Here is a 21,265-nt window from a genome sequence, read left to right as displayed (position 1 = left end):
GTAAACAAAAGTGATACCGTACAGCCTAAAATTGGTAATTAACAAAATGACTATCACATAAATATTTCAACAAAATACTAAAGAAATCCTCAGTAATTTATGAAAATACGTTACAACAGAAATTTTTAGTTGTTTATATTTAATTTAACTTTTAAAATGAGCGGTACAGCAGCCAATGTTGACGATTTGATGTACAACATTTCACTAAACAGTGGAAGTGAAACTGAAAACTCAGTTGGAACAAGACATGTTGTTAACGTGGAAACGAATATATCAAACACCCCAACTCTTGATAAATGCTTAATTGAAGATGGTAATTCATTTTTATACTTATGTATTCAAATCTACAGATCAAGGCAATCATCACACTACTGACTGACAGACTGGAATTTTTTTTAGTCGGGATGTTATAGGATTTTTTGACATTATAGGTATAAATCCCTTGACTAGATATAAATTCCTTGACTCTGGGTATACATCTCCTGACCAGACCGTTGAACATCGTTATGTCTTTAAGTTTCACCGTAAAATATTAATTATTTTACAGCCCTTTCTGCTTTTCCGATATTGGTTTATTTGTTTCTACTTATGCAAACCTTTAGCTTAACCATAAAAGACATTGTATTACTCATATAAAAAATTGTATTATTTGTGCAAATACAATACTTTTTATTAAACATAAATACATTGTTATTAGATACTGAGAATCCTGACGAAGCTGCAGATAAAGCAAGATTAATCGGACAAGTTTTAGAACTTCAAAATACCCTGGAAGACTTGTCACAGAGGGTGGACTCTGTTAAAGAAGAAAACTTAAAACTGAAGTCTGAAAATCAAGTGTTAGGAAAGTATATCGATAATTTAATGTCCACTTCTTCTGTTTTCCAACAAGCCGGTGCTAAAACAAAAGGAAAATAAAACAATCAGAAGAATAAACCAACTTTATTAATTTTTTTTAATTTTTTTTTGTATAACATTTATATATGTTATTGTAGAGATGCAACTTTAATCTTATATAAGTTAATTGTAAAATTGGCATAGCCTAAGCTTATAGATAATTGTTTATTACTTTCAAAGAAGTGTAAATTACTTGTGTTGTGCTGGTTTTGGTGTAATTTTAAAGTTGTTGACAAAAAGTTGTTTGCTTTTGTAAACCAAAATACACATTTGTTTATTTAATTATGTATGACTTTTTATGGATTCTTTATTATTTTTATTTTTTTTATATATTTATTGCTGTTCTAAAATAAAATAAAGAAACTTAGTTTCTATTTGATTGTGATATACCAGTAAGTACCATTTTTACAAAATGGTTTAAATTAAATAAGCAATTTACTTTAAACTTTTACAATAAAATTATTATAAACATAATCCCTTACCTATTAAATAATAATTACTTTTAGAAATAAATATAAAAAAAGTTCAATAAGGTCCAATTTATAGTCAACGAATTAAAAAAAAAATTAACTAGGAATAAATTCAAATAGGTTATTATTTCCATCAAAATTAAAAAAAAATACTAAATATTTAAAAGCAGCTATAGGCAAAACTAACTATAAATTTGAAATAATTGGTATTAAAGAAAAACTGGCTTAATAATTTTATTGGTTGAGGCATAGACATATAAACATTATGGAGAGTTGTAGATTAAAGTCAATCTGCGTTAAATAAATCTTTTTTTTATTTGTGAGTAACAGCAGGCTTATACCGCTAAACTTAATCAAATATCGACTCCAATCACCATGCTAATTTTCCGCACAATTCAAGAAAAATTGGTAAATCAACAAACAAACTACTATTCGTAATTATTTTAATCGCCCAGGGAATAAACATGCATTAAAACAACAAAAAAACGTTCATTGCACACTTGCGTTTTAATAGGCATGTAATTGCCTGCTTTAATCAGTAATAGTACCGCAAAAACATTCTGTTGCTTCTTCGATTTACAATTAAAACACGACCAAAAATAACCTGCATGCCCCGGCAATCAATTTCTAATATAAATATTGGAAATTTACAAATGTAGTCGTATAACATAGATACAATCTACAAATTAAACCTCCTAAGAGAAGGAAATAGGCGAGCCAAATCTTAAAAAAAAAAGATTTTTTTTCTAGCGATCTTAAATTATCAATTTCGAAATAGAGACAAACGTTAGGCATGGACAAGCGAATTTCATTTTCAAACGCACAAGAGCTTGACGATGAGCAGTTGATATGTTTAGTAGAGAATTTTAGTTTATTTTTAAATTGAAACAGAAAAACAAATCAAGTTAAGGTTTATTGAAACTGTTGACTTGAACATTCGTGTATACTAAAGGCTTACTTACTAAAATTTATTTACAAATTTAATTTTTTTAGAGTTTTATAGTAAATTGTAAATTAGTCGTTAGAAAATCTTTTAAATATGCAAATGTTAAACAATTTCGTAAGTAAAGTAAACTCAAAAGTCGCGAATTATCGAGAAGAGCGTGTCAATTTTGCCAGTTCCCAATTTGATCAATGCAACATTGATGTAAACAGCCTTGGTGGATCTGCACACAGCCTCTCGGAAAGATGCAAGGTCAAACGATCGGTGATACAGAGACAAGGAAGCGTGGAAAAGCCAATGATAACCACCTGGGACGCTGGCTGGAATGTCTCAAATGCTGTCCAGGTAAAACATATTTATAATAAGTACATTTTAAAATACATATGACTAAATAAGTTTTGTCTGCAGATGCCTGTAAGTTTTAGTTGTTAATAAAATAGGACCGTGAATCCGTAACATTATAGCATATTATGACACCAATACATTTAATTGTTATTAATAAATAATTAATAACATCTCCAATACTTAAGTACCAAAACACATTACTTTTCTTAAATCATATTTAAGTCGCTGAAAGATTGACAGCTTCAATGGACATAAGGCGATTTAATACACGATTTTCTCACTAACTCTCCATTAATCGAGAATAATTAGCCGCATAGAAATCGTTATAAACCCAATAAAGTGACTTGTTAAGTGCCGTTCCCATATAAATACAAATCAACAAAATGCTTTAAAGTATTTGTCCGAATTTTTTATTTTATAAAATAGCACATTGGAAAGGGCAACCTTGCGCAAAAATGGTGTTTTTTTTCTTAATAGAAAAATCGTGTACGCTTTGATATTAGCATACATTTAAATGTCCATCACAATAAAGCTTTTTCTCTTGGGTATTATTTCTATTAGGACGAATTATAAATATGCAGCATTGTTTAAATAAAAATCGTTATTTGCATTGGATTTAAATTATTCGAATACCCATCAAGCTGTTGACGTTAAGGTACAATAATTTAAACGCGCGATTTTAATAATTCCATGCTAATTATCAATCTGCTTTAAACTTTACATTAGTTGCAATGGGACATATAACACATACCAAGAGGTTAATGTTAATAATAGAAGTCTAAAGAATCAATTTTGTCCAAAATAAAAACCAGTGACAAATGCTTAAAAAGCAATACATACTCTGTAAAACAGAATCTTTTATGAAAATTATTATCTATGTTATTAATTAACCTGGCAATCTATTTACAGGGTATGTTCGTATTAGGACTTCCGTACGCAGTATTACATGGAGGATATGTTGGTATAATACTGATAATAGTAGCTGCTATCATGTGCTATTATACGGGTAACATTCTTATCCACTGCTTGTACGAGGTTAACGAGCACGGCGAAAAGATTCGGGTAAAATAAAATTTCAAATCACGAATATATTGTTTACATATTACCACACAATACTTTTTTTCAAAGTAACTTGTGTGTATCCAATTTAACCTTACTTTTACTCAAATTGATTACCTATTCTCTCAGGTTCGCTCTACCTATGTTGATGTGGCAGCAGCATGCTGGGGTAGAATGCTTGGCGGATATGTAGTTAATGTGGCTCAGTTGATTGAACTTATTATGACGTGTGTGCTGTATGTAGTGGTATCAGGCAATCTAATGACCAACAGTTTTCCCCATTTACCAGTAACTGAGGCAGAATGGTAAGAAAAAGTCAATACTGATTTTCGTAAATAATTTCAAAATAATTTATCTTTTTTATATTGGATAGTAACATTTTTATTAATTTTTTACTTACAGGTCTATTTTAGCTTCATTATTTCTTTTCCCTTGTATATACCTGCGACACTTACGAGCAGTTTCAAAGTTTAGTATGGGTTGTTCTATAGCGCAAATTGTTATTTTGGCAGTTACCATGTTCTATTGTTTTTCTAGGGTTAATACTTGGGCTTGGGATCAGGTATAGCTTTTCCTTACAGTTTTTAATAAGTGGATTTAATAAAGCTGTGAAAAACAACTGCTACTCTTTTGGGCAATCATTACGTAATTTTATTATTTTTTTTAGTTGACATTCAGTGTTGATCCAAAAGAGTTCCCGATATCGATTGGTGTCATCGTTTTTAGCTACACGTCACAGATATTTTTGCCGTCGTTAGAAGGAAGTATGGAAAAGCGCGAAGAGTTTACCATGATGTTGTGGTTATCTTATATTGCATCATGTGTATCCAAGGCATTGTTTGCACTTGTATGCTTTTTAACGTGGGCCGATCAAACCAAGGACGTGGTAACAGATAACTTACCGCAGGGATTGAGAAGCGCCGTAAACGTAATGCTTGTAATTAAAGCACTGCTGTCTTATCCCCTTCCGTATTACTTGTCCTTGGAGTTGATTGAACAAGCATTTTTTACGAACGCTACCGGGGGCTGGGGGTCACTTTTAGGTACAAAAAGAAACTCTTACAATCAACTATCAGAAAGCAATGTTCCCGTTGTGGAAACTACGTTTACGGAAGAAAAAGCAACGCCGGTGACATCACCATCCAGCGTGACCACGTCATCGACTGAAAGTATAAACTCGCCTGATAAACAAATGACGTGTGTGACACAATCAAATGGTGTAAATAAAAAGAAAATAATTGTTTTGGTATGTCAAAATACAAAGTTTCTTTAGTGTAAATATTGCCTTTCGCATTATTTATATGCATATTATTTGGACAAATAGAATTAAAAAACTAATACATTTATTTTGCAGAATTTGGAAGAAAACGGAACAAATAAAGGATTGCCTTCGTGTTACGCTGCTACAGGTGATATCCAAATTTGGGCTTTGCTCTTAAGGGGTTTACTTGTTCTTGGCACCCTGATATTTGCAATATTTATTCCCCACTTCGCTCTTCTAATGGGACTTACAGGTAGCTTCGTCGGGACTTCACTCGCGTTCTTGTTTCCTTGTGCTTTTCACTTACAGTTAAAATGGAAGGAATTATCGTGGAAAGACGTTGCCATCGACGTTTTTATCTTTGTATCGGGACTTCTGTGCGCAATTACAGGCATTTATTTTTCGATTATCGGCCTATATGAAACTTACAATCCTACCTCGCTAGAGGTCAATTCGTCGTACCCCATGGCTGGTCAAAACGGCACCTACGACGGTCCCGCGTGGTTCCCGGATTTTCCAAAATTGTCAGACGAGTTTGTGCCCGATGTAGTAGCCCTTGATTTTGTATCAGTCTCACCTTCTAACAGTAAATCAATAGCCACCACTAAGTATCAAATAGCCTACGAAAATGGTGAACGAAATCAAGCAGAAAAGGATATAGAATACATGCTTGAAACGGCGAAAAGTTCAAGTCAACAGCGAAAACCAAGAAAATAATTCACAAATCTTTTCTTTAAAACCCTTTAGATTAAATTCTGTCGTTTCTGTAAACTTATTTACTAATAAATTATTGTTTGTAGTCAAGAAAGGTCTTAACAATAAAGTTATCTTGAAAAAAAACATTTACAATTTATTTCTTGAAATAAATTTATAAAGTGATTAATAATAATAACAAAAGAAAATATTTTTAATTTTGACAAACTTGGATAGCTTGATTTAAATTGTCCCACATGACAGTGGTTGTGAAATAACAAAACCTGTTTTAACCAGAGTCAGTCTATAAATAGGCCTAAAAATCCTTGGTTTAAAAACTTATTGTATTTCAAGTCTCCACAAAACGATTTCCAAGAATTTTCGAATAAATCCATTTTTATTTTGTTACCTAAAATAAACGAACTTCAGCGATTGACTACCCTCGAAATAGAACATCAGTTTTGTGTCTGTGGGTGCTAAAGTCAACTTCTTAGAGTTTATTGGTAATGAGACTAAAGTCATTCAGTCATCTCCATAACGTACATGTAAACATTATCTATATGAGGCAATAGAAGGATTTTGATGATGATGTGATGACAATCTAAGTTGCTCATCCGAAGCTAAACTAGACTCTATAATCTTCAGATCATTAAAGTCTTCCTTAATAATCCGCACCAAGGAGTTTAGACCTTCTTGTTGCTTGCGGAGGTGCAATTGAATCTCCTGTAATGCATCGGGATCGAGTTGGTTCTGTCCGGAGGTTGAAAATCCAGATGGGACTTGGTTGTGAGGATGCATTCGCATTTGAGAGAGAAGTTCGTTTAAACTTCCCTTTAAGAATAAGGAATTAAAAAATACGAATAAAAAAAGAATTTAAAATACTTATACATACTCTAAATTGGTTGGGAGAGTTAAGTTGGTTGTATAAAACTTCAAGATGGACTCTTAATTGTTCTTCTTCTGGTTGGATGGCAAATCCAGCTTTTCTATAAATTTCCTGGGCTATGATCACCTAAAAAATTTTAATATTTTAAACTTTTAGTTCAACTAGAATCAAAATGATTTTAAAATATATTATTGCAGTTTCGGCCAACCTGTAAAAATCGATGAGATAACTCAAGCAGTTTTCTCTTGTATTGTTCGATTGATGATTGCGTACTTGTTTGTTCTTCTTGGATCTTATTTAATCCTTTGCTTAAGATCTAAAATATAATAGAAATATTATTTTCTGTCAATTTTTATATATGAAAAAAGCTATAATCATAGTAATATAAAACAATATCACAGTTCTAAACAAGGGTGTCCATTTTCCAAATAAAAAACAGTTTAAATGTAAAAAAAATTGCTATGCCATCATAACACTTCACATAAAAGCTAAAAAACTAACATCAAGTCTTGACTGGTGTTGTTTGGCCATGAGTTCCTGATGTCTTAACCTGTTGTTTAGTTCACTAAATCCAACCATTGGAACAGGAATTAGAGTTTTTGGGTCAGGATTGTCTTTTTTTGCTTGCTCCCAAATCACTGGATCAATTCCTAAATATTAGAACAATACTGTAAGATAACCAATGCAAAACTGATAAAAAAAGGTTTCATGTTTGGTTAACTAATAATCTAAGTATAAAAATGGTAGTAATACTCCAATGTTAGATACAAGTGAAAAATAGTGTAAATTATCTTATAATAAACAGGTACAGCAGAAAATATTTGGAAAAAAGGTCAAAATTACAAAAAAACAAACCTAGTACCAATACAATTTCAAATAAACCTAAATTAAATTTACAATATCACTCTTACCACTAGGTGGGTTAAAGAGCAGTTGATCGATCTGTGACGAAGTCATGGCAACCCTTGGCACACAGGTTTCCATAAGAATTCCTTGTTTAAGTTTTTGTTGGATGGCGGCTTGTTGAAAAAACTGGTACAATGAGGAAGCTGGTACTCGCCTTGGTGTAGCCATTACACTGGATTGCTCAATGACATATATTGTTACTTCAGTCCTGTCATTAGTAATCAATTGGTTTACATAGTTTTGGAATTTGGTGGGCTATTTAGTACTGATATATTGAATATTTTTTTATATCGTTATGTTGTTTTTATGGTTTTAGGTATCTCCACTTGGATTTAAAGTTTTTCTAGGTTTTAAAATAAATACGTACTTGTCATCGGGAAGGGGTCTCATATCATCAACAGTAACAGAGACAGTCTGGTTAGCCCCCATAATTGTATGAATCGCTTGCTTAACAACATCTGAAGTAATTTCCGAGTGCTTTTTGTTACAAACTATTGACACTAAACCATCTTCATCTTTGGTGGTAGACAGACAACTGTAACCAACAGCCTAGAAATTTAACAATTCTGTGTTAAATTTAAAATATTTTAAGGTAAATTTAACTTCAAATGTTTTTAAAATACAAGTAAAAAATCAATTCATAAAAAAGCTTAATTTACAGTGTTCAAGTCAAAGAGGAAATATTTACCAATAAAAAACACATTTAAAAAAAGGAACTGTAATTACAACAACATTTTAAATACCTTGAATCTACAGAAATGATTCTGGGGAGTAAAATCAATAAAACCCCCTTCTTTCGTAAAATAACCCCTTCCTGTTCCCCAAAAAGCCTGAATTTGATTAAATTTTGTTAATATTGAATCTCGTTCATCTCCATAAACTAGGGGTGATGATAGAGCTGTTGCTGTTGCTAATAATATGTTTGCATCAGAATCTAAAATAAAAAATTATAGCTTATATTATCGAAAACAGAAATGTTTGAAAATTCTTAAATATAGATATACAAAACAAAAATTAAAATAAATGAGACTATATTTTTGATAAACTATATGTTTTTGTTTACAATACCTGCTCCAGCATTTTGTTGCTGTTGTTGTTGCTGTTGTTGTCCACTAAACAAACTTCCTGTAGTTGCAAGTGAAGATCCAAATCCAGTGGATGTTGCAGGTTTGGTATTAAAACTAAAAGCTGTAAAAATTTAATAATCAAGTTCAAAAACCAAGTGGCATCAAATCAACTTAAACATAGCTTAGGTATTAAATAGGTAATTTCTTTTTAAACAGCATTGGCATTAGACAAAGTCTTTAAATATAAATAGTTTTTTTTATAAAACTTTTCGTAGTATAAAAATGACTGACCAGTACTTCCAAATCCAGTACTAGCTGTAGTTGTTGTTTTTCCAAAACCTTAATAAAGAATTTGATAAATATTTGCCTTTAAAAGAAATATAAAAATTTTAAAAAATGTTGCAATTTACTTCCAAACCCAGTGTTAGCAGTGGTTGTTTTTCCAAACCCTAAAAAAGTATTTATTTTTTTACATTTACAGCTTATATATTTTTATTATCTAAATATTGTTAAAACATGTTTTTTAAATAAAAGCGATATGACGATTGACAATGATGTTTTTAATGAAATATATCAATTGTTATTAATGAATAATTAAGTCAGATAAAAACCTGATCCAAATCCAGTTGAAGCTGTGTTTCCAAAACCAAAACCTGTGGATTGAGCCGTTGTTTTTGTGGTTCCAAATGAAAACCCTGATAAAAAATATTTAATAAAAAAATAAATAAATTTATTTTTCTATCATTTTTTTTTTGTAAACTATGCTGTTGATGTCGTTTACTTTTACAATTAAATAAGAGATTGCGAAAAATTTTAATAAAGTAAATTGGATAACAAAAAAATAGAATACCGGTAGCACCTCCAGTCGAACCACTACCAAAACTAAACGACATTTCAACTTGATAATTATGGTTCTCTAAAAGATCAAACAAATTCCACAATATTTGTTTCAGTTAAGTATGCATACACCACACCGCTTCGCAAAGTATAAAACAACAAACAAATGTAGCATGTGTTAATAAAACTGTCACAAATTTTGTGGCACCTTTTTATATTTTAATTTATCCTCCAAATAAAAAAGTAAACGTATAAATATCCAATAAAATACCTAAACATTTGGGTTTGCAAAAAAATTGATTTTGGCGTTATAATTTTTTATTTTTATAGGAGCATTTTTCCGTTAAAAAATTCTGTTTTCTTTTTAGTTGAATTTACCTTAACGATGTTATTCTATACCCTTAATTTATTATAGCTTCAGGGCGCACAATACATTATAATAGGTTCACTTGTCACTAAATTACCATTAAGCATTTAAAGAAAGATCAGTTTAAACGGGCGAATTTTAAAAAAATCTATATATATATATATTTATATTTGGGTTTAATAAATTTTTCTTCTTATTTTTTAACCACCGAATTTTTCGTATCGTTAAAATTCTCAAGGCGTATAATTTCTACGGTTTAAATCATATAATTATACTAATTGGTGTTCCGATAATACACATTTTATGGACTCCATATACCATAATTTACAACGTAAACTGAAAGTCTTAAGCTGTCTAGAGGCAATGCTATATCACTTTGTTTATGCCACAGCGTTAAAGTTAATGGAAACCATAATGCCACAACTACGCAAAAAGTTATCTTAAAAAGTTGTAGATGCGATTTCAAAGATATGTTACATTTATAAAACCAAGCGTAGCTCTGTTGATATAAGAATCGATATAAGAACATTTACATATTATCAGATAGCAAGTGACTCACATTTACCATGCAAAGCTAGATTGTCCTTAAAGGCACGGAAATGTGTTTTACGAAGTTTAAATGTGTGACTCGATTTATTTTTGTTAAATTGAATTTTCAGTGTCATCGTTAGAAATTTAGGATTATTTGTACATTAAATTAAAAATTTGGCTGTAAAAGTATTTAGATGCAAGAACAATTGCAAATATAAAATAATAATAATAATAACCTAGTATTAGATATAAGGCAATTGCGTGGCTAGAAAGGTTAGAAAATTACATATTAAGTTTAAATGACGTGTTTTACAATCCTAATGAAACACACACATTTAGCGCGCGTCTTACAAATAAGAAAGCTTTACTTTTTTTATTGAAACATTATATTTATAATTTCAAGTTGCTAATTTTTTATACAGATGTAAATAAAATCATTATATTTTTCAAGTTATTATAATTTAAATGAAAACTGATATGCATTTAAAACAAAACACTTTGAGACAGAATTTTTTATATGTGATAATAGTATGCTCTGTCATCACGTGTTTGGTAACCATTTCGATTTTCGGACACACTACGTTGCGAACTGGTCGATCTTTAATGTTTGTCAAAAAACAAAACGAGGACATCGAGGTAGTGAAAAGACCACCAACACCACAATGCTCAAATATTCTAACCAACATAACTAATGGAAAATGGGTTTTATTGCCAAAAAAGGATAATGAGAAAAAATATTATGACCAATTACTTGTTGATTATTGGAGAAAAAGTGGGATACAAGAAAGTTCATATCGGGACGAACTCATGTGTGGATATTTTAAGTAAGTTCAATCAGCTATGCTCATTTATCAAACTTTATGCTGTAGCAGTAACGTTTTAAAAAAATGTTTTAACTTTTATAATTGCTATCAAGGATGAATAATGTGGTATTGGTGAGGCTTGAACCAAATACCTTTTCGATCAATTCTAGACAACCAGTCTATCAGTTTGTATTTTTTTCACAGCTTATATTTTTAATTGTTAAAACTTTTTAGCCCATCAAAGGCGCCAACTAACAGCACTTGGGAAAAGGTTGGAAGTTGGTGTAACCCTGATTCCGAGCAGCCGTGTTGTAATAATAAATGGAAAGGGACTTGTTCAACACCTCAGGCATCAACGTGCGATTGCCCGCTGTAAGCTAATGTAGTTTTAACATAATTGTACATAATGTCATCTCGAATCGATTATGATAGTTAGATATTACTTACTCGACTATTATTAGTATAAGTGCCCTAAAGTTAAGTTTATAGAAAAAAAGAAATACAAACAGGGCTTTCCAATTAATTAAAATGAATTAAAATATATTAAGAAAAAAACGCGCAAATGTGTAAATATCTCAAAGGCGGTCTTATTATTTTTGAACTTTTCATTCTTAAAAGATTAAGCAGCGAAAATGTTTTTTTCACAATAGGTGTGTGGACAGCCGTGATTACAAGCACGCCGAAATAAGTGAATGGAAAGGAAATGACCAACGCTGTGTGTGGTCAAATTACACTGGAATCCAATCGTGTTCGGTTATCGAAAATTCGAAGTTTAACGATTTTTACTTTGTTGGAGATTCGTTTGTTCGAAACATGTTTACTACTTTGTTAATGCTTCTAACCGACGACCCGGTACTTGATTCAGTTTCTGACAAATTAACAGAGGAACAAAAAAATCTGTGCAAAAGCGACAAAATGTATTTCTGGAAGACGTGCAGGCAGTTGTTTACAAGCATAAACCACATTAAATACCCCGAAAAGTTATGCGGTGGCAACGAACCTAATTTTAACATAACATTGAAGCCTTTTTATAATCTACGTTTTAAAGCGGATTTTTTGACTTTAATACAAGGCTTGATTGGAAAAAGAGGCTCCTTAGTAATATTGAGCATTGGTTTCCATATGCAATGTTCGTCGACAACTGTAATAGAAGAATATTTAAATCCCGCCGTTAAAGCGATTGAGTTTTATTATTTAAATTCACGAGCATCTGGTCAGCGCTGGCCACAAATATATTTCCATTTGCCAATGCCGTGCGGGCTATTAAAACCACCAGTATTTTTTGCTTTACAAAATGATGCGAGTATTAAAAAGTACTCAAATGAAATGAAAATCTATTGCAAGCAGCATAACATAACTGTTTTAGATTTTCAAGCGTTAGGTAAAAACGTTCACAGCTTCGACGGAACGCATTATGGTAAAGGGGTGAATTTAATGAAAAATCAAATTTTATTAAACTACATAGCATCAATATCATAACTTTTAAATTTACTTTTTATATAAAAAAATTGTTGCTTTTTTTAACAAATATCTATTAAATATTTATAATTTTTTACATTTATTATAAATAAATGCTTGCGTTGTAGTCTAAAACTAAGCTGATTTAGGATTTTAAAATTACAGTAACGAATGTCTACGTCACAGCACCCTTCCAAAACTCAAAAATTAATAATATATGAGAAAGGTCCGAATAAAAACTGTTTCAGTCTGCTTATACGTCATAACAACGTCATAATATTAGATTAGTGTGTGCCAGACACTCATTTTATTTAATAAAGTGTGGAAATTGCATTTTTTCGTAAGATGAAAAACATCAAAATTTATTAAGATTTTAAATAATATTTTAACGCTAATTTTTGCCGGGGTTATGTAAAATAAATTTTTGCTCTAAACTTGATTTTCTTTTTTAAATCCAATTATAAACGATTTTGTCTTTAAATTTAAATAGTTCCAAGAATTAAGATTAATGTTATAAATTTATGGAATTTTTCAAATGTAAATAAATCTTTAAAATAATAACAAAGACGTATCAAAAGATTTCTTATAAGCGTGTAGTAAAAAAGGTACCGCGAAAAAAACTAGTCTCTCGTTTTTCATTTAAAACTAATCAATATTTTAGATCCATTCAAGAAGTTGTTATAAGTTACGCGGACTGAGAGTTGTGAAAAATGTGCAAAGCTATACCTACCTACGATCAATACCACTTTTTGGAGCCGATTTACGATATATACCGAGGACGGTATGGTTGTGGATTGCTACTGACATTAGACAAACGAAGTAAAATTTGTGTTACTGTTAAGCGAGTAAAGTTAAGCGAGAAAGAAGTCTTTACAAGGCAAGTCAGACATCAATTTTTGGCCTCGTCGCATTCTAATGTAGCAAAATTTATGGGACTTTTACCGTCATCCACTAGTTGTTTTCAGTTCGTTACTGAACATATGTTAGAAGGCAACCTAACCAAGCTTGTTGTAAGTGGAGTAGGTCTTCCAGATTTTGCAAGCAAGAGTATTATCAAGCAGGTACATTACACTTCACACTAAAACTAATGTTAATGTCATAATGTACATATTTTTGAAAAAAAAAAATTATGTTTTTTGTTTTGTTTTAGATTGGTAATGCGTTACAGTTTCTCCACAGCGATTTAAAAATTGTCCACGGCAACATTCAACCTGAAAATATCCTCATTGCATCTTCGAGTCGGTGTTCAATAAAACTAGCCAACTTCAGTCAATCATTTCGCATTGCTTCTTGTATCCAAAAAAATCCAGAGAAAAAATTGAAAACCTCCAAAAAGCCAGTTGCAAAAAGGTTTCTTCTAAATCGATCTCACCAAACCAGAAACGTAGGTTACTCAAAATAATACAAAGAACAATACACAGCCATTCGCTATAAAATAATACAAAACGCATTTCCAATTTCAACAACAAACAAAACTTTTTTAAAACATTGTATTTTTTAATGAAACATTTTTATTTCAAACAGACAACAGAACTATAAACCGGAAGCTGTCGAAAACAGAAGACGAAGAAGCCTACCAATACACAACCCTAGATTACAAAAAAGAAATGCAATCTCAGATTAATGCAAAGGCTTACATTGCACCCGAACTTTTTGATGCAACAAGATATGTCGCAGTGGCAGCCAATGATTATTGGTCACTTATTATAGTGGCAATTTACTGCGTGACAGGGGCCACGCCATGGCAAAGTGCATCCACACATGACGCAAGATATACCAGATTCGTAACTGGAAAGTTTAATACTTTTAAACGCCCATCGGTTGTAGATTTAAATTCTGGCCACGTGACACTTCGATATGCTGGCAGACGATCAATTTTCGGCTTTCTTACCAAAAAAATAAATAATGTAAAGCAAGTTCTACGTTCAGATTTTAAGAAATTTATTGCAAATTTGTTAAAGGAAACACCAAACAAAAGGTAACGTTAGAATATTTAAAAATATGGTAAATTTTATTAAATTCGTTTATAAATATGTATACGGTAACAAAAAACTAATTTAACGTTAGATTTAAAAATCTACATATGATCAAAAGTTAACATTTAATTTTTTCAATAGAAAATTGTTAAGCGAAGTTGAAGGAATTTTTTCATATAATTGGGGATATGACTCAACTAAAATTAACCATTATCAGGAATACGACGAAGATTGGATTTAACAAATTTTTTAATTTTTTAAATCCGCTTTCAGTATAATTATTTAATTTTGTTGTGTTTTATGTTGATACAAATAGTTTGTTGAAGTTAATTTAAATATCGTAAAATTTATCGTCAATGGTATAAAATTTAAAATTCACACTTATAACATCTCGGTCATCTTTAAACAAATGCAATTTGTTTAATAGGGAAGATATGTATAGTACAGTCGTCAATATTCGACTTTATTTTTTTAATACTGACAAATCACAGGCCTTAAGAAAAGCCCGTGCCTAAGTTATGAAGTCTGCTGTCAAAAGGGCTATCCGAATCTTTGACATCATCTTCTTCATTAGGTATATACATTGGATTAATGGTTTTTACGACAGTTTCCTTGTACACCGGATTTTTATTCTAAAACAAAAACAATTTGGTTACAAATTAAACTGATTAAAAAGTGTAAAATATATATCGAAAATTATTGTTAATATACGTTAGTCCATTTCCGATTTAATTCTGACTCGGCCAAAAATTTTTCGTAATTTCGACGATCATAATTCGTTTTAGCCACTTTCCAAACCAACAAACCAATGATCCCACCTAACACAATGCCCCCAACCACAGGAAGTATTATTATAAGTAAATTTGCCCCTGATGGGCAGTCTGCAATAAACAAAAAAAGACATTTTTAAAAGATTTTTATTTTGAAAATCTTATTTAATAATAAAACAAGTTACCCCGTTCAACATTCCTTTCCAAAACTCGAACGAAATATTGTTCAACGCTATTAAGCCAGCCAATTTGGAACGTTACATTACATTCGTCTTCACGATTCACCATACAATTAATCAATGGCAGCTTAATTCTGATACAATAAATAAACAAACACTTAATAAAAAAATTTAAAATGCAATTAAAAACTATTGTCAAAAACTTGCAGATTATATTCGGAGCATTCGGCGCAGACGTCAGATTCAGTTGAACCTTGACATTTATCACAGGTGATGTTGGATTTAGAAATAAATGTGGAAATCCCCTTATCTCCGCACACCGAATTACATTCCACATTGACTTGCTGTAAAGAAAATTTATTTTGCAATACACCAAGTTACAAATAAGGCTTTGTTAACGTTTAATTAATTCCACTAAAACAACTTTTAATCATTAACCCATTTAGCAAAAAAAGGCTGCTTGAAGTTGAGATATAGTAAATGAAAGTTAGTTACGTTCAGAAGAGTTGTTAAGTTACCAATAACACGTTGGGTATATATTTAAAATGATAGTATAATATGTATTATTTTAATTCAATTTGTTTAATATAAATTTCGGTAAAAGGATAAATAAAAATTTGTAGTAATTTTAAACTACGTATGGGATTGCATAAAACTTTATTATAAAAATAAATGTAATTTGAAACGTGATTTAAAAACATACAAACGACTTAATTTAAATTAACATTAAGTAACTTCTAAAAAATTATAAGTATATTTTATCTTAATACACACGTTTGTGTATGTACATATAGCACAATCCTTAAATTCTCCAGAGCAGGTTGGTTGTAAAGTTGTACAGTTAGGATGTACGCAATTGTCGCACAATGTTCCAGACCAGAAAAACTAAAGGGTTTTTTGAATAAAAAAGTTATTTTGAAAACATTTTATGAACTATTTAATTACGAAGTTCAAAAACAGATGAGCAACAATTTAGACAAAACCATTGGTTAAAAAAAACTAAAGACTACTAAAATGGAATGTGTAAGTGTAAGATGTTTATAAAATAGTAAACTTACTTCATCGTCGCACTTGCATTTATCGCATTCACAAATTCCATTTCCGCCACAAACTACATCGTCGGTAGCACTTGATTTACAATAAACTCCCTCATTACAAGAACACGTGCTTGTCTCTGAATCAATGTACCAACCATTAGCAGAATTGCACACGCATGCCTGACTTCCATTACAGTTTTCGCAGTTTCCTTTTTCTGGTCCTAAAATTGAACAAAACAAAAGTTTTAACAGGAAAAATCACAAACTAGCCATATTTTCTGTAAGTTAGCCATATTTTCCGCAGATTTTTTAGCCATTTAATTCGTTCTTAAATCTAATGGCGTTTAAAGACACCTAATAAATATATTATGAAGTCTGACATATAATAAAGTTAAAAAAAAAACACTTTAAAAGTAATAAAAAATCTGGATTTTTGGGTCCTAATAAAACAAAATTACCCCCACACACTAAACCATCAGATTGAGGGCAACCAATAACTGAACATTCACAAAGGTTTCCATAATAGTTTGTTTGACAAACACAAGATCCACATTCGCAATATCCTCTTGAACTAAAAAAATATCAACTTCCTCGAATTAGCTTACACAAAAATAAAATAAAACTGCTGCAAATTACTTGTATATTTACATTTTGCTTAACACAGAGCCCAATAGAACAGCTAAATTTAGAATTAATATTAAAACAAATCACGCTTTAAAACTTATTCATACGAGCACATTTCTTGTTGTACTTCATCAACTCCGAAAGATTGACATTTTTCTTGTAGCTCGGACGATGTTTCGTTAACTTGACATTGACAAAAAGTTCCACTTCGCCCTGGATCGCACAAACAAATCCCACACTACAATTCAAAAACATTTTCACCATTATTACAACTAAATACGGTATTTAAAACAAGGTAAAAAATTGGAAATAGGTTTTAAAGTAGTTCATACAAACTAAAATAAAAAACAATATTTTATTTGCTTTGTGTTAGTATTTTCTATAATCGCTGTGTTGCTTATTTTAATCATATTTAAACATGCTTATATTAAATTAAAACATACGTAATGCATTTATCTAAAAGTTTTTAACTTACATCAAGGTTTCCCAAAAAGTTGCATTGGGAACTGTTTACCACCGGTACACAATTACATTCACACTCATAACCTGAAAAATAATTTTTTTATGAAAACTACAAAATCATATTTTGAATTTGTATTAACTAATATTACACTACATTGAGTTTTACCAATTATTATATTCACAACATCGGGTATGTTTTGAGAAATAATAGTGATATTATCTTGATGGCCCTGAACGCTTGGACAATTTTTTGATGTCAACGTAAATTGATACTGGACCTACAATAGTAAGATAAACAAAAAATTTAAAATAAAAGTGAAGTACAGAAAATTGTTTTTTGAATTGTTGTAAAATTAAATTTTACTTCGTCATTAACGAACACATTGTTGCAGAAAAGAGAATCGTTAATCCATGAAGTTGCGTTGGGACATTTTACTCTGTAAGATAACTCTATATTTGAAGGCACTTCTGGTCTAATAAGCTCAAATTTACTTCTAATTGCCTAAAAGTATAAAAATATTCTAAATATTTAATTAAGTTTTGAAAGTTTTTTAGAATGAATAAATAAAATTTAGCAAAATCAAATTTGCTACTGCGTATATTTTTTCTATTTCTTAGTTATAAAATTTTAAAATACTTAGTATGTAGCACAATCTACAAAAAGTACAAATTTGAATTTGAAATGTTTAGATTATTATTGCCTTACATCATAGGACTCCGAAATAAGTGACTGAATGTTGCTGGAATCACTGCTTAACCTAGCGACTATCGAGTTCGTCATAATGTTAGGCAAATCCTGTAAAGAAATATATTTTTAAACTTTATTTAGTATAAATCGTATTCCAAATAACGTTCGTGTAAATTTGTTTTATCATATCACCTCAAGGTGATAGGTTTTATATTGTTTTTGAAATAGTGTGTGCCGTTGTGACGTGTTTTTTAGCTATCTTTAAATTTGCAATTAAATAATATCGTTATTGGTCATGGATTCGATTTTCACAAGCGTCATGTCGTAATGTTTTAAAATTAGACTCTGCAAATGTTACTATTTTATCTGGCGCAAAACCTATCGGGGTGAACGATCCGGCAATAAAGAGTCAATTACATAAAAAATAAGGCAAACCAAGTTTGGGCTTAAACATAATAGCAAAACATACATGCTTAAGAAAAACTATTGAGTACGTTAATAAAACTATAAGTGAATAAGAGCTGAGAGTATTATCAATTTCCTACCTTAAAAACGTTAAACACTTGATCGGTAACTGCGAATATTGCCTGGATTTGGTTTCTGCGCAGAACTTCCTGCAGTTGCCCAATAGAAGGATAATCCATATTTCTATTTTCCGGGTTTAAAAGAATTCCTGTGTCACCATCCTAATAAATTATATTTTTAGATATTCTAAGTTTTTTATTGGATAAAAACTTTATAAACCTTAAAAAGAATTTATACCGAAACCAAATGGCACTTCATATCATTGTGTTCCAGTATTCCAGCTAATTTGCCATCCCACGCCATGTGCGGCGTTGCATCCGTAGTAATTAATACAACCTTCAACGAATTTTTTCGCCAATTTATTATATCCTAAATATAATAATTTTTGTTTGTCACGTTGATATAATATAATTAGCCCGAACAACATTATTTTTTCTTTACCAAATGTATACTAAAAAAGCAAGAAATCGTAGCCTAGTTCGTAGATCACAAGCAAATTATATCAAAAAGCATAATACTTGACAGACGACAACTTGCATAAGGGCATCAAAAGATCCTTCCGGCTCATCAATATTTGCAGAAATCGTAGTTCTATTTACCACATTTCTAAATAGTGATGAATTAAATGTTAACGAAAGTTGATGGTGAAAGTCGAAAGTAGGTTGGCACCCTTTGCCAATTTCCTCCTGGCATATGCTTTGTAACCTACAAAAAAAACAATTTTATTACCTGCTTTAAAACGCGACAATCAAAAAATAATAATTTAAGGTACATTCAAAATTTTATTCCCAAACTTACAAGTTGTTGGAAACAGTAAATGGACTGACTTCCTTATCCACAAACGATCCAAAACCAAGGTGGGCGTTTGAGGAAATATTATTGATGTCATTCACCAAATTATCAGCTATGCTCTGAATATATGTGACTCATTACTATCGTTTAATACAAAAATACATTTTACCAAATAGGATTACAATATATGTTAATAACACTTACTTTAATTTGATTAAGATCATCTTCCATTGATAAAGATAAATCCATAAGATAATATAGATCCAACGGGTAGTCAAGTAATTTTTTAACTGTTAAGTCTATCGTAACAGGAGCGTCTATAAGAGCGATTTAAATTTAATGTATTTTTTTCACGATAAACAACAAAATATAAATACCAACCTTCTCTAAGCTGAACTTTAAGACCTTGTGGTCTAATTTGATCGTAAACAATGTTGGAGTCTGGGTTAACATTTTCAACATTCTCAAATTCGCGATTTACTATAGGAATAACTGTGCTACTCGTGTCTACTATTAAATCTTTTTTACAGTCCTTTTGATTTTCTCTAAAAATACATAAAGAAATTAAATTAATATTTTCAATTTTTCTAATACTTACAGCAATGTAAACCTTTTAAAAAAAAACTAATTATCAAGAACGTAAGAAGCGTGATAATGACGACTAATTAAAGCTACATTTAAACAACATTCTAATAAGCCTACCTTCTTGTACGACATCTCTGAACGCCGGCGCTCACGTCATCGGCACACCATGTACAATCCTGGTGTGCATTCAAGCACATCTCACAGTTTAGCAGTGCGTTTCTGCATAAATTTGAAATTTCTTCTAAAAAATGGTATAAAAAGGTTTAACATATACTTCGGATTACTTAACCTAGATCTTTAAATCATAAGTCTTATTTTAAACTTAAGTTTTAATTTTATTCAACCTGCATTATTCTTAAATTAAGTTTACCTAATGTCAATTCGCCTTTGATTGAAAATAAAAGCGAGAAAACAATCAAATAAGCTAGGGAGCATTTCATCGACATTCTACTTCACATTGATAGCACTGAATTTTATAGTTTAAATATTCTCTGATGTTGTAGTTTTGTATTATAAGCACTACTAACAAAACCTCCACTTACTAAAACGTTAAAACTATCATAAATATTATTTTTGAACAAACATTGTTATCGATCTATATTAGCAATACTTACAGGTGGGATAAAAAATAAGTCTCTGTTTTGTTTAGACCGATTAATTGTATTTAAAACAATCCAACTTCCTGTGATGGCAGGTGACTTAACATCAGTCACAATAGCCTACGCTTGAAACTTTATGAATAACGTCCTATGATAATCTCATGGTGCAACTTAAAATATTTCACCATTTGCAATTGTTGTGTATGCAGCACGAAAATCCAATGAGACTTTCACAAATTTTAAAGTCTAGATAAAACTAACACTTTTTACCTAAAGCCAGTATATTAAGCCATTCTACATATATTAAGACTTCTAACAAACAGCACCCTAAAATGGTTTGTTTAACCAGAAAGTTTTTTCTTTCAAGTCATTGGACTACAATAAGCAAAAAATGTGTAAAATATGAAGGTGAGCAGATGGTCTAAAATGACAACGTTTTATTACCAATTTCAATATACCTTAAAAAAGTTTACATTAAGTTATTGTTGTTGGAAATTTATTTGTC

At 30.6% G+C, this 21,265-nt stretch overlaps 5 protein-coding genes across 5 annotated transcripts; 3 read left to right on the top strand and 2 right to left on the bottom strand.

Moving 5' to 3' along the window:
- The first annotated feature begins 21 nt into the window (after window positions 1-21).
- LOC145740764 (vesicular inhibitory amino acid transporter-like) lies at window positions 22-5,692 on the top strand. Its single transcript, XM_082558607.1, has 8 exons — window positions 22-313; window positions 698-917; window positions 2,523-2,655; window positions 3,565-3,717; window positions 3,844-4,019; window positions 4,117-4,276; window positions 4,382-4,915; window positions 5,069-5,692. The coding sequence occupies exons 1-8, from the start codon at window positions 157-159 to the stop codon at window positions 5,690-5,692; spliced, it is 2,157 nt and encodes a 718-aa protein (XP_082414733.1). The 5' UTR covers window positions 22-156.
- Window positions 5,693-5,773: 81 nt separating this feature from the next.
- LOC145753710 (nuclear pore complex protein Nup54-like) lies at window positions 5,774-9,513 on the bottom strand. The gene is made up of 12 exons (XM_082570140.1): window positions 9,378-9,513; window positions 9,139-9,222; window positions 8,938-8,976; window positions 8,819-8,866; window positions 8,529-8,648; window positions 8,204-8,394; window positions 7,828-8,009; window positions 7,466-7,668; window positions 7,056-7,204; window positions 6,763-6,870; window positions 6,561-6,680; window positions 5,774-6,499 (listed from the first exon to the last, which is right to left on the bottom strand). The coding sequence occupies exons 1-12, from the start codon at window positions 9,418-9,420 to the stop codon at window positions 6,221-6,223; spliced, it is 1,566 nt and encodes a 521-aa protein (XP_082426266.1). The 5' UTR covers window positions 9,421-9,513; the 3' UTR covers window positions 5,774-6,220.
- A 1,317-nt stretch (window positions 9,514-10,830) lies between these two features.
- On the top strand, window positions 10,831-12,544 carry LOC145740753 (uncharacterized). The gene is made up of 3 exons (XM_082558596.1): window positions 10,831-11,086; window positions 11,300-11,437; window positions 11,716-12,544. Exons 1-3 carry the CDS (start codon window positions 10,866-10,868, stop codon window positions 12,542-12,544), a joined length of 1,188 nt encoding a protein of 395 aa, XP_082414722.1. The 5' UTR covers window positions 10,831-10,865.
- Window positions 12,545-13,233: 689 nt separating this feature from the next.
- LOC145740745 (putative serine/threonine-protein kinase C01C4.3) lies at window positions 13,234-14,740 on the top strand. Its single transcript, XM_082558583.1, has 4 exons — window positions 13,234-13,584; window positions 13,674-13,911; window positions 14,048-14,501; window positions 14,641-14,740. Exons 1-4 carry the CDS (start codon window positions 13,234-13,236, stop codon window positions 14,738-14,740), a joined length of 1,143 nt encoding a protein of 380 aa, XP_082414709.1.
- LOC145756781 (integrin beta-1-like) lies at window positions 14,518-20,749 on the bottom strand. Its single transcript, XM_082572393.1, has 20 exons — window positions 20,532-20,749; window positions 20,279-20,402; window positions 19,958-20,121; window positions 19,781-19,893; window positions 19,583-19,695; window positions 19,303-19,489; window positions 19,022-19,153; window positions 18,805-18,945; window positions 18,278-18,367; window positions 17,936-18,073; window positions 17,738-17,849; window positions 17,585-17,655; window positions 17,217-17,347; window positions 16,944-17,056; window positions 16,507-16,706; window positions 16,223-16,333; window positions 15,656-15,792; window positions 15,455-15,582; window positions 15,211-15,380; window positions 14,518-15,131 (listed from the first exon to the last, which is right to left on the bottom strand). Exons 1-20 carry the CDS (start codon window positions 20,605-20,607, stop codon window positions 14,994-14,996), a joined length of 2,589 nt encoding a protein of 862 aa, XP_082428519.1. The 5' UTR covers window positions 20,608-20,749; the 3' UTR covers window positions 14,518-14,993.
- Between the last annotated feature and the right edge of the window lie 516 nt (window positions 20,750-21,265).

The sequence above is a fragment of the Corella eumyota genome, chromosome 1, assembly GCF_963082875.1.
Source record: "Corella eumyota chromosome 1, kaCorEumy4.1, whole genome shotgun sequence".
Classification (NCBI taxonomy): domain Eukaryota; kingdom Metazoa; phylum Chordata; class Ascidiacea; order Phlebobranchia; family Corellidae; genus Corella; species Corella eumyota.
Note: the sequence above shows the minus strand (reverse complement) of the source record. Positions and strands in the feature narration are given on the sequence as shown.